Raw genomic sequence first — 12182 nt, forward strand, 5'->3', positions numbered from 1 at the left:
GACTATGCTTCCCCAAACTCCTTTCCAGGTACAGAGCATGGTCTGAGTTGGCCATGGGAGAATCTCTGGGTGATCTGGAAGGCGGAGCCACGCAGCATGTTCGGGCTCAGCACTCGAGCACAGGGCCAGGCACTGCTGCAGCTCACACACGTTATGCTGAGCAGCAGGCTCATCGACTGGCATGCGGCAGCAGCGCCCACTGGATCTCTTTCTTCAGCTTCCTCAAATCCTGAGCCATGTGCATGTGCAGCTTCAAGAAAGCACAACTTCTTCTGCAAGTCACTCCTTCACTGCACTTGGGAGTCTGGGGGCAGCAAGAGACAGATGCGGGTTCCATTCTCTCCCTGAGGGTACCAGTTTATCTCCACTGGTTCCAGCTCACCCTTGCTCTCTCCCACTTCACATCCATCTTTTCCTTCCGACCGCCCCCTGCTGCCTACAGGTCCAGCAACATACAAAGTCGCAACAGCCTTGTGCAGACTGGTGAGCCAGCTCCCACAGTTGAGTGAGGCCAAACCTCTATAATAAATCCCTTCTACTGTTTCGCTCACATGGTTGTTTCTCTGACCAACTTCCTAATATTAAACTGCAGAGTTAGACACTTAGCCATCCAAAGACAGGGAATGCACTGCTAAAACTAGAGCATATGCTCTCCGCAGGGAGCACAGAAAGGCCCAGAACACCGCTCTCTGGAGGTCCCTCACCTGAACACAGAGTGGGAGCTGCCTCACAGCTGTGAGAGCTGGGAGGCTGCACAGGAGCTCCTGGTACCCCACACACTGCTGCTCTCAATGCTTTCGCTGGGGTCCCTCTTTCATACTCCCTCTTATTTCTCTAGCTCTGCACCTCATCACCATGCTAAAAAAAACTCATTCCTGCTAACTCCCAGATCTGCTTTCTCAATTCCCTATCACTTATTCTTTTCCTTTCTCTCCCTAGAGCTAACCTTTAAAGAAAGAAGAGACTGTGATGCAAAGAAATGCAAAGCTGGAGGAACAAGCACACATGTGCCTTCAGATCATTGTTAAGCTAAAGGGGCAGATACCACAGCTAAGCACAAATGCTCTACATGCATGTGTAAGTATGCAAGTTAACAAACCAACCACGTGCTTTTAATACCTCTTTCCAATATTCCCAACTCTTTCTCCTCCCTACATCCAGGACGATTTTGCCAGGAAAGGCGGGGCCTGGACTTCTATGAGAAGGTGCATTTGTCATCCTCTCATGGAGCAGAACTTCCACACATCTAAAGGGAGGTTCCATGACAGACAGGATCCTTCCAAGAGGTATGAGAGAGAGACATGTGCCCAAAGGAAACGTGTCAGCACAGGGCACAAGCGAGGAGTATTTAACTTGTGCTGAATTCACACATAAAAGGTACACATGCTCTTGGCAGACACTTCTTTTATTTGGAAAATAAATCTTCCCTACTGGTTCTAGCTCCTGACAGAGGTCTGAGTGATGAGCAAGATCAGAAGGACTGTTCTTAAATACCTGGAGAGAGAATGGAGAACCACCACTTACAGCCTCTTTCAGAAAGTGAATAAATGCACCGTAATTTCCCCTCGGAGAGGAGTGTTTCCACAAAATACGGTCTCTCCAGTGCAGTTAACTGCCTCTAGCTTCAGGACCAGGGAGACAACTTGTTATATTCATACATATAGATTTATTCTAATCATATTTTAGAAATCAGCTCTTCCTAAGATTTACAATAAAAATAAAATAATTTGCTCTGTAAACTACAGTAGAAAGTTTCAAATGTCTTAAAAACTAATTCCATACAATGGAAAAAGGCTTCTGTATTCTTTTGGGTGAGAGAAAACCCAAATATGCTGAGAGAGCTGCATTGGCATGTTCCTGGAGATGAGTGGAAGCACTTCTTTACTGCAGAGGCCAGTAAGAGAACAGAGCCACTTTCTTCCCTCTGGGCCCCAGTCCAACTTTCCTCTCCTCTCGGGCTTGTCCCAGATGCTTAAGGCTGTTCTGCTGTTGCCTGGTCCTTGGCAGCGACAACAAGCTCTGTGAGTGCTACAAAGCTTTTTATGTCCTTTGTTTGCAGGCCCATCTTTTGTATCTGCAAAGGCCATGAGAATGAACCAAGTTACTGTGATTTAAGCTGAATGTGGAAAAAATACCCTTATAAAATACATATATATCCATCACCACCCTCTACTAAATCAGAAAAAGACAGTTCCCTAAAGACTAGTAGAATATTTTTTCTTTAGAGCAAAGGATTTCCTTATTGTAAAACTTTAATTTGGGGCCAAACACTTAGCATTCTAAGGAGCCAGTATGTTAATTTATCTCAGTCCATCAAATCAGGATCTTACCAGGATAAGAGCCTCTTTTGTGGAGTGAAAAGAAAATTCACACTAAAAGAAATAATAAAGTGAACTATTTTTTTTCCTTTTTTTTTTTTTTGGTGAGGAAGATTTGCCCTGAGCTAACATCTGTGCCAATTGCCTCCACTTTGTATATGGGATGCCTCCACAGCATGGCTGACAGGTGGAGCAAACCTGTGACCAGGATCTGAACCCATGAACCTGGGCTGCCGAAGCAGAGTGCACAGAACTTTAACCAGTCAGCCACGGGGCCGGCCCTGTGAACTAATTTTTTAAGCGAAGAATTTTCAAAAAAGGATTGTTCTGAGCTCTTAATTTCTTAACATGTCATCTACAACTTTTCTTAGAATTTGATGAACTGGAAACACTTTGGCTTAGCAACTACCATGGATTATTTTGGCAACAGAGACATGGTACACCATGTTCCCTCTTTTGTTTAACAACAACCACACACATACGCACATGCACATACACATTCATGCACAGGAAGATCTTGGAAAAATCTACACCAAGTATTTAGCATTTGCTGGTGTGCTCTGGGGACCGGGATGGAGGAGGATCTTGTCTTTTTCTTTTCCCCGTCTTCCCTCCCATCCTTTCCTTTCTTTTCTTTTGCTTATTTTTTCTTCACGATCTATAACAAACTTACTTTCTTTGAGGAACACTAGCCCTGAGCTAACATCTGCCACCAGTCCTCCTCTTTTGCTGAGGAAGAGTGTCCCTGAGCTAACATCCGTGCCCATCTTCCTCTACTTTATATGTGGGACACTGCCACAGCCTGGCTTGACAAGCAATGCATATGTTCGCACCCGGGATCCGAACCAGTGAACCCCGGGCCACTGAAGCAGATACATGTGAACTTAACCACTGCACCACCAGCCTAGCCCCTATAACAAACTTTCTTGCTTGTAAAAAGTTTTTAAGTTTCTTTTGTGAAACAAAGAAACAGGCAAGGGACTTCTGCCAGGATATATCTCTAAATTCACCTCAAAGCAGAAAAATTTTAATTTTCAGTGGTGACTCTGATGTGTAAAAGACAGTCCTTACTGGGCTAGAAAACCAAGCATCTTCTAACGGGAATTTTATAATTTCACTTCTTTTTCCTAGCAAAAAGGTCTTCCTTGAGGATCTACTGCTATACAGTAAACATACAGTTTAGAAAGCCAGTCTCTGAACATCTAAAAGTTTTATGATACTTGAGAAAGTCACCTCGGTGAGAAAGGCCTTGCATGTAATCCCTATCTGCCTCCTACTTACATTAACATACATTGATATTCATCCACATGTCATGACTCTAAGATCTATGTTTTACAGAAAACCTATTAAACCCAGGCAAGGAAGCAAAGAAGTTGTGCTCAGATGATTTCTCAAGTACCACACTGAGAAATCAGTGGGCTAATGCTTTTCTAGCAATTTTAAGCCAAATTAACAAATATTTGAAAGCAGCCTAATTTGGCATGGACTACAAATCAGGCACTCTCCAGGGAGTGCACCAAAAGGACACCATCTCTGTCTGTGAGCTCACATTCCAGTGGGCTTTGTGAACAAATGCACCAGTGAACCAAGCTGATGTCAACTGCACCAAAGATCAATTCATCAAAGTTCAAAAAGTCAGTTTTCAGTATTCTTCTATCCTTTCTTTTTCCTAATTCCTAGATGCAAATCCTTGACCTTCAAAAGCATTTTGATGGGGCCAGCCCAGTGGCGCAGCAGTTAAGTGTGCACATTCCGCTTCAGTGGCCCAGGGTTCACTGGTTCGGATGGATCCCGGGTTCAGCCATGGCACCGCTTGGCAAGCCATGCTGCAGCAGGTGTCCCACATATAAAGTGGAGGAAGATGGGCACGGATGTTAGCTCAGGGCCAGTCTTCCTCAGCAAAAAGAGGAGGATTGGCAGCAGATGTTAGCTCAGGGATAATCTTCCTTAAAAAGAAAAAAGTATTTTGAGGCCCTGATACCTTTTTCGAGCACCTAGGGAATGGACTCCCTAGACCCGCAGCAGCAGCTCAGGGCTCACGTGAGCCACCAGGAGACTGCCGAGCCCTCAGAATGCAGTTTCAGACTCACTGGAACTGTGAACAGCTCAGGGGTTACCTGCTCTCCTAAGTATTCAACATCCAGGGCCAACTGCAGCCTGATTTTGTCATCGTCACTCATGCCGCTGCCACTGGAACCAACAGGGTTGGCAGGAGTGGTTTTTCTGGCTTGTTTTAGCCTTTTCAGGCTCTCCTCCATTTTCTTCACAGAGTTCAGGACATCCGACACAGTTTCATAGTACCTTGAGCACAAACCACATTTACTGGTGAAACAGAGCCATTTATATATAATACCAAATAGACTAACTGGCTTTGTATACCAAAAAGACTTTTTAAGATAAAAATTCATTTCCAATAAAAAAATCAACCATAGTAAATATCTAATGTTTCTTAAAATAGAGTCTTGACTCTCTAGCACTGCATTCCCTCAGAACTTAAGAAATATGTACATCGATTTTGTTTAAAATTTTGTCCTAAACACTAAGAAAATCACAGGCCAAACTGTCTTTCTTATATCAAGGGTGAACATCTGTAGCTCATTCCCCAAATACAAGTAACAAATTCATTTACAATTAGTTCTAGAAACAGTTCATCTTTTAAAGAGTAAAGGAATTTCAAAATTTTAAATAAAACTGCCTTCAAAATATAATGATATATTACATTAATATTATAACTATATTCCAAATTACAAATGAGTTACTTTTCAAAACTTTGTTTACAAGATGGTTACTTGGCATCTGGAATACATTTGCCCACAAAAACAATATTATTATTCATTGTTATGTTCTAAATAAACCCACAAATGTACTTAAGTCATAAGTAATTGAAATAAATAAAATACTATTGCAAAATTAATAATTAAGTAAAATTCAACAATAATAAAGAATAATAAACTTTCTGACATAACTCAATGCTGGCATTTGAGCAAAGTAGATTGAACTGGAAATGAAGAGACATTCAACCACAGTGATTCTGAAGACCTCCTCTATTTTCAAGGATTTTAGGGTGTTAGACACTGATCCTTTATGAGTTGTAATTACACTTCAAAATAGGTTTTCTCTTCCTTCATTACAATGCTCTCACCAATGTAAGTCCTTTGGTTATCTGGCATGATTAGAGTCATTTTGGACTGAAAGAGCTGAGGAGAGAAAAAAACCTTAAAGGGAAAAATGTGCCTGGATTTGTACAATGATGCCTGCATGAAATGGCGTTAAGGAAAGTAGAAGGCAGCCAGGACGAGGGGAGTGTGGAATGTGCCTGGACCCCCAGAAGGTACATGGCATGGGAGATGCCAGAGCCAGTGTGAGCCCCGGTCAGCATGACCATAGTCCAGCTACAGGCAGGCGGCCCAAAGAGCCTTGGGTGTGGTAAATAGGCCAAGACCAGCTCACTGTCAACACAAATGGCAAGGGACCGAGCATCTACACCCTGACTTGTCCAGCAATGAAGCGCCTTAATGTTCTTCCCACCCTATCTGTAAGTGACCAGTGATGGTCTTAGTGATGTCTGACTCAGGGCTTTTCTAAGAAAGTCTGGATTATCTACTTTTAAGTTACTTACTTATGAGTGCTCGCAGAGAGCGCACCTTCTAACCACTGACGAATTCTTGCTTGTTTGAGCTTATCCTTGTGCCCACTCTGAAGCTGGTAAAATGGCCTCAGAGCACTGTCCACATAAGAGGAAGCTGTAGTTGGCACCTCCTGGCATAATGTTGGCAGAGGTTATAGATGCAGAGAAAAAAATAAAAGAAAGTAAGTTACTTAAACTTCAAATGCAAAAGGATACTACCAATGTACCAGTTTTGAGACATGTACCACCTCCATCCCTCCTAAAAAGTAACAATAATGTTGTCTACAGAAAAGCACCAGGAGAACAGGAGGGAGTCAAGAAGAGTAAGCAAGGGAAGATGTTGGGAGCCCAACTGGATTCAGGTGCTGGGCCAACTCCAACAGCCAGTTACCTATGAGGCTGCTTCCCGTAATTTCACATCCATACTAATCACAGAGCGATCTCATTAAATTCTGGCTCTGATGCGGTGTGTACATATGGGAGGGTTGGGGGTCGGGGGCTGAGTTTTGAGATTGTGCATTTCTAAAAAGCTCCCACCAGATGATGCTAATCCTGCTGGTCAACAGACCACCATTTGAGAAGCAAGGATCTAGAGTGAATAATTTAACTTTTCTTAATTTTGGTTTCCTCATCTGTGAATAAAGGACACTAGCACCCACTTCCTAGGAGGACTACTGAGTGTTCTGTAAAGTTTTTAGCACAGTGTCTGATCCAAAATGCAAGCACTCAGTAATATAACATCCTATGGAATAGAAAGGGCAAGTTGGTAGATTACCAAAAGAAAAATAATGTATTCAGCAATATAAAACAGGTCTCTCTCTCCCACTTCCAAGTGGGAGCTTCAAGTCAGACTAGAAAGAGAAAATTAGGTGATAAGGTATATTCTTGCTAGAACTGGTAATTCTATCACATGTCCCACATTTTAAAAGGAAAAGGAGAGCAGCCACAGAGGAGATTAGCTCAGTCTTAGTTCAGCAATGAAGAGCCACCCACTGCATCCACGTGTCAGATGGGAAGAGTAACACAAACAGCAAACGAGGCCCCCACACTTAGCACTCAACAAAGAGGCTGGCCCTAAACCAGGTGTGTTTGTAAGAACCCCAGGGATATTCCAAAGCAGCACAATGTCTTAGGAGAGTTTCACAGTTCCTGAGAACAATTTCAGTAGTAAACTGTCTAAAATCCAACTCTACACTGAGAAAAAAAGAAAATTAAGTGAGATCTAGCAAGAATGAAATGAGCATAAGTGCATGAAAATGAGAGTTCAATAGGGAAACTAAAACACTGGTAAAAACAAATCGCCATACCATAAAATGAGAAAACAGAAGAATTTGACTTCAAATCAGTGTTTGCATAATTTTTCACCTCATAAATGGATTTAGCATTTCTTTTTTTTTTTTTTTAAGATTTTATTTTTCCTTTTTCTCCCAAAGTCCCCCGGTACATAGTTGTATATTTTAGTTGTTGGTCCTTCTAGTTGTGGCATGTGGGATGCCGCCTCAGCATGGCTTGATGAGCGTTGCCATGTCCACGTCCAGGATTTGAACTGGCAAAACCCTGGGCTGCCCAAAGCAGAGCATGAGAACTTAACCACTCAGACATAGGGCTGGCCCCGATTGAACATTTCTTAATGTAACCTTTCAAATCTTATCCAGTAAAAAGAACAGGTGCTTCCAATGACAATATTAAGGGATCATAGTAAATTTAGATTTTTTTCAAAATATGAAGACAAATTACAGGACTTACAAATATTTTATTAAACTGCTTTCTTTTGAAAATACTGTCTTTCCTTAAAGTCAAAAGAATCCAGAAAAAGTCCATACTCCCCAAGTCCCACTATCTAAGTGATGCCTGACTGCCCTTCTCACAAATATAATTGCTTTGACTGGGACAGATGACGTCTGTCTCAGGTGACCCCCAGCAACTTATTTCTGTCTCAGTCAATCACCCCTCCCTCTTTCACTTTCCTAAAACATCCCTCCCCACTCTAAAATTCTTTTCAATGAAGGGTGCTGACCTTATTGGTTCTTCGGTAAAGCCGAGGAACCTCCAGGGCACTTTTCAGGTAACTCAAGCAAGACTCACTCAAGTCCTGGATGATCCTGTTGCTCAAGGAAGGCAGACAGGCTGACAGAGACAGCTGGGAGTCCTCCAGGGCTGCTGCTGAGACAGGAGGGTTATGCTCAATCACTGTTTAGGCCCAGATGCGAATTTTATCTTAAATACTGTCATAAGTATTTAGATAGTGTACTACAATAAATCAAATCAAATCAAATTATGAGAATTAAACAAAATATCTCATTTAGGGAAGTTATAATCACAGAACAGAATATAGAAACAACCAAGGATTTACAACTAGAGAAGAAAACGGTAGTTTAAATATATCCTACAGTCTCTAAAATTTTATTTTAAATTATTTCTTATTCAAAGATTTGCTGAGTCGAAAGAATCGCTTTTACCTGAGATGGAAGAAAAATTCTTAAAGCCAATCATTTCAAGTTTTGGCTTGACTGTTTCCAAGAGTTCTGGAAGCTGAAATAAATATGCACTTTATACATTCAGTCACATTTTATAAATCAAAGGAAGAGATAACTTTATTTGCATCTAAAACTCTAGAATACTACTAATGAATGATGAAACTAAACTCAGTACTTTCAGGAATTTTCATCAGAAGAAAGCAAAATTCTTAATGCTTTCACTACACAAGAATCCAACAACATGGGAAACAGCACAGTTTCAGGGCTATTAACACATCCAGAGAACAAGTAAAATCATTTTCTATTCTGTGGCTTTTCTCAGTACCAAAAAAGCTCACGATAAAGACCATAATTTTTGCTCAAAACATACATTGTTTGTTCAAGCACCACAAAATACGTAAACCCGAGGAAAGCAGAATTATGTATCAGAGCACTTAAACACAAATTCACCCCACAAAGTTCTCTTAATGGTAAAAGCAAAAACATGGGACCCAAACAGAGAAAACTGAACAAGTTTTAATAGTTCAGCACTTTCAAAGTATAGCTGAAAATTAAATGTTACCAGAAAATATTTGGGTAAGTGAATTAGAAATAATTAAAATCTGACTAACTAGAGATGGTGCCTGCACAAAGTTGAGCTAACGAAAAAAAAAAGTGGAGCATGGCTTGCTCTGAGCTTGTAACATCACTACTGAAACAGAAACAGAGGCTCCAGGTTAACACAATAAGAGACTAGACTGGTAAGCAAGGAGGAAGAGAGCACACCTGTCAGGGAAAGCTGGAGAGACACCAAGAAGGGGAGAGGAATGAGATGTTCATCTTGCTTCCTTGGGCCCCACAATTCTAAGTCCCATGAAGCCAGATGGTGTCATACCTTTGCACATATTACTTTCTGTGAAAACACTGAACTGAGCACTTAGACACAGGCTTCTTCTGGGACACAGATTTACCTGCTCCTGAAGCTTGTCCAGGTCTGCAACCACATATACAAGTTGAATACTGGAAATGGAAACTACAGGCTTTGTTTCAGAAGGACCACTTCCTTGGTCTTCACTGAAGTTTCCTTGGGTAATGGAAGGGTCTTTGTTACTGGTTACCAAAGGCTTTTTAGTATCCTTGGCACTTTCATTAGAGATGGGCCTGAGTAAAAGCTGAAAAAGGATTTCAATGATTAAATACTTTTCCACTAGCAAGATACATGAGCATTTATATATGTGGGTCAACAACTCATCATTAAATGCTAGCTGCACAAATTATTCAGTTTATGTTTACTAAAGAAAGAAACCATATCATCTCTCTCCAGGCAGGTGTGAAGAACTAAGAGAGGTGTGAAGGAACAAACTACAACTCCATGTACATTTACCCTCCTTGAACTCACATCTAATTTCTGGTGATAAAAAGTAACAGGCAAAAATAAAACAACAGGTCTATAAAGCAAAAGAAAACTAATTTCTGGAACGTCACAGGTTTTTAAAAATTAATTAACTATATTAGGCAAATAATTTACTGAATAGACTTAATATTATAATAAGGATAAACAATCAAAATCCAAACCTTGTTATGCCTCAAATAATACAAACGAAAGTGTTATTTGCATAATTTATTGTTACAAGGGAAAAACACTAGCATCAAGAAAAGAATAGAATAATGACCATTCAAGGCAAAATAACTTATTAAAGATAGAAGAAAAAGAATTACTAGCTAGCAAGGATGCGTGATTTAGCAGGCTCAGGCCTAATAAAAATCATACCAACCCCACTGTGTCCCAGGAATCACAGTGGTCTCCAGCAACAGCTGGATGGACCAGGATGCTCTGCTAACACCCTTCCAAGAAGAGGGAAGGCAAAAGAGAAAGAGGAAACTAACTCCCACTGACCTCCCATTATCTGCCAGGCACTTCAGTCAACAGTTTCTCAATCAACAAATCTCTCTCTACCCCTCATGACAACTAGGTATAGAGGCTGTTTTCCTGTTTTACAGATGAAGAATCTGAGACTCAGAGAACTAATTTCCCCAAGGCCATAAGATAAAAAAGTGGCAGAGCCAAGATCTGATTTTGTCTGATTCAAAGCCTGTGCTTTTTCTATTAAAACACTCTGCAGGAAGACAATCAGTTCCCTCCCTACTCCAGTTAACAAAGATTGTATTCCTTTCAATGGATGATATCTTCATGTTGTCTTTTCTTAAAACTTACACACGTCTCATTTTCATACTCATCGTACAGCGATGACCAGGGTGCATGTCTGTCTGTCACCTGAGACTGTACACGGAGGAAAGGCATCTCTGAGACCTAGATGCTGGTGCAGGACCTGGTAGAGGCTGGGTGCTCAGTACTGAACTGCACGAACAATCCTATGGCTTTGTGCACAATATCTAATAATCATCATAGGCATGTGGACATTTAATATATTCAACTACTTGAAAAGTGAAAAAGTAGAATACTCTGAAAAGAAAGGTTAATTAATTCTACTACCTTTTAATCTTGATGATATGATTTTTTTAATTAGCTAAATATTAACTATTAAAATATATCTTTTTGTTTCTAATCATTTTCATTAAAATGAGCATCTTTGTTTTAATTTGGAGGCACCTCAAAGTTTCTGGTTTTGAGAAGGGAAGAAGAATGTGTCAGTGTGGTGCTTTTCAACAAGACAAAGCACTGACGAGGTGATAAGACCCACCCCTAAAGGTAACTCTTGCTAGAATAAAAAGGAAACACACAAAAAGAGCTGGATACAAACAAGAGAAGTTAGCCTACTGCTCTCCTCTGAATTCACCTCTCGTGACAACATGGCCTTTTAAAATCTTAGTGCATTTATCTTAATGTATCTTTAATTCTTATCAGTCATGATTACAGATGAGCCAGCCCTCACCTCATTGACAAACATGGAGTACCGGGCTAAAATCTGCAGTGTGAGTCTCCACAGATGATGTACCAGCAACGGTAGGAACAGCTCATCTGACCAACACCTCTGAAGGCTGCTCCATGTTCTATGAGAAGCCAAAAGGCAATACGAACTTCCAGCTAGAGAAGAAAACATACATTTAAGGAATCTCAGTCAACTAAGGGCTAAAATGTAATATTTTCAATGTTTAATTTAAGAGCGAAGCAAGCAGCAATCTGAAGAACTATATGTAGTGAGTAAAGCTGCTAGTGGAGGCATCATGGATGACCAAGTGGCCATAACCCATGTTACTACAACATCTCTCATGGCAAAGGCATTTTCTAATTTTATGATTCCACCTCCCAGGCATTTAATAAATATTAAACATATATAGCATTCAGAAATAGTTTGTTAATACGTACTTGATGCCAAGTCAACAAACACAAGCTGGAGTGGCAGTCACTTGCAAGAGTTTAAACTTTAGTTTTGAATTTGTCCTGTTTCATTTGTCTATTCTTCTCTTCCCCTACCTGAACATACTACTTATACATAGGAAGTCAATTACATATGACCATTTTCAGCAAAGACAGATGAAAACTTAACTTTGAGGCTAAAATAGGGTGGTTCAGATTGACTTGGCTGCATGTAAGGAAGGAGAAATTTAAGTGGAACAGCCTAGAGACCTACATGGCTATAGAAACAGCCATATGTTATGTGAATGGCCACTGGGAATGACTACAACATAACAGCAGATTAATGAGGCTGTGAGGAATGCAAACATGTCTGGGAAGTCTGCATACCAACCACTGTCACCTGCCCAGTGTCCCAGGACTGAGGCAAACAGCTCTGGAGGCCCGGGGCACAAGCCTTAACT

General features: G+C 40.8%; 1 protein-coding gene across 4 annotated transcripts in view; it reads right to left on the reverse strand.

The window, feature by feature from the left end:
- Positions 1–1387: 1387 nt before the first annotated feature.
- The window catches only part of COG2 (component of oligomeric golgi complex 2), a 59857-nt gene continuing 49062 nt past the window's right edge, over positions 1388–12182 (reverse strand). For 2 of the 4 annotated variants that reach the window (XM_001497369.7, XM_070228150.1), the window contains 7 exons: positions 11297–11448; positions 9374–9574; positions 8406–8478; positions 7964–8106; positions 5938–6077; positions 4436–4619; positions 1388–2074 (listed from right to left, as the gene is read on the reverse strand). In XM_001497369.7, the coding sequence (XP_001497419.1) occupies positions 1973–2074; positions 4436–4619; positions 5938–6077; positions 7964–8106; positions 8406–8478; positions 9374–9574; positions 11297–11448 (995 nt within the window). In that variant the 3' untranslated portion in view covers positions 1388–1972. Of the gene's footprint in view, positions 2075–4435; positions 4620–5937; positions 6078–7963; positions 8110–8405; positions 8479–9373; positions 9575–11296; positions 11449–12182 lie in introns of all 4 variants that reach the window. The other 2 variants (XM_005602616.4, XM_014733871.3) reach the window with 1 other exon arrangement.

This window comes from Equus caballus, chromosome 1 (assembly GCF_041296265.1).
Source record: "Equus caballus isolate H_3958 breed thoroughbred chromosome 1, TB-T2T, whole genome shotgun sequence".
NCBI classification, from domain to species: domain Eukaryota; kingdom Metazoa; phylum Chordata; class Mammalia; order Perissodactyla; family Equidae; genus Equus; species Equus caballus.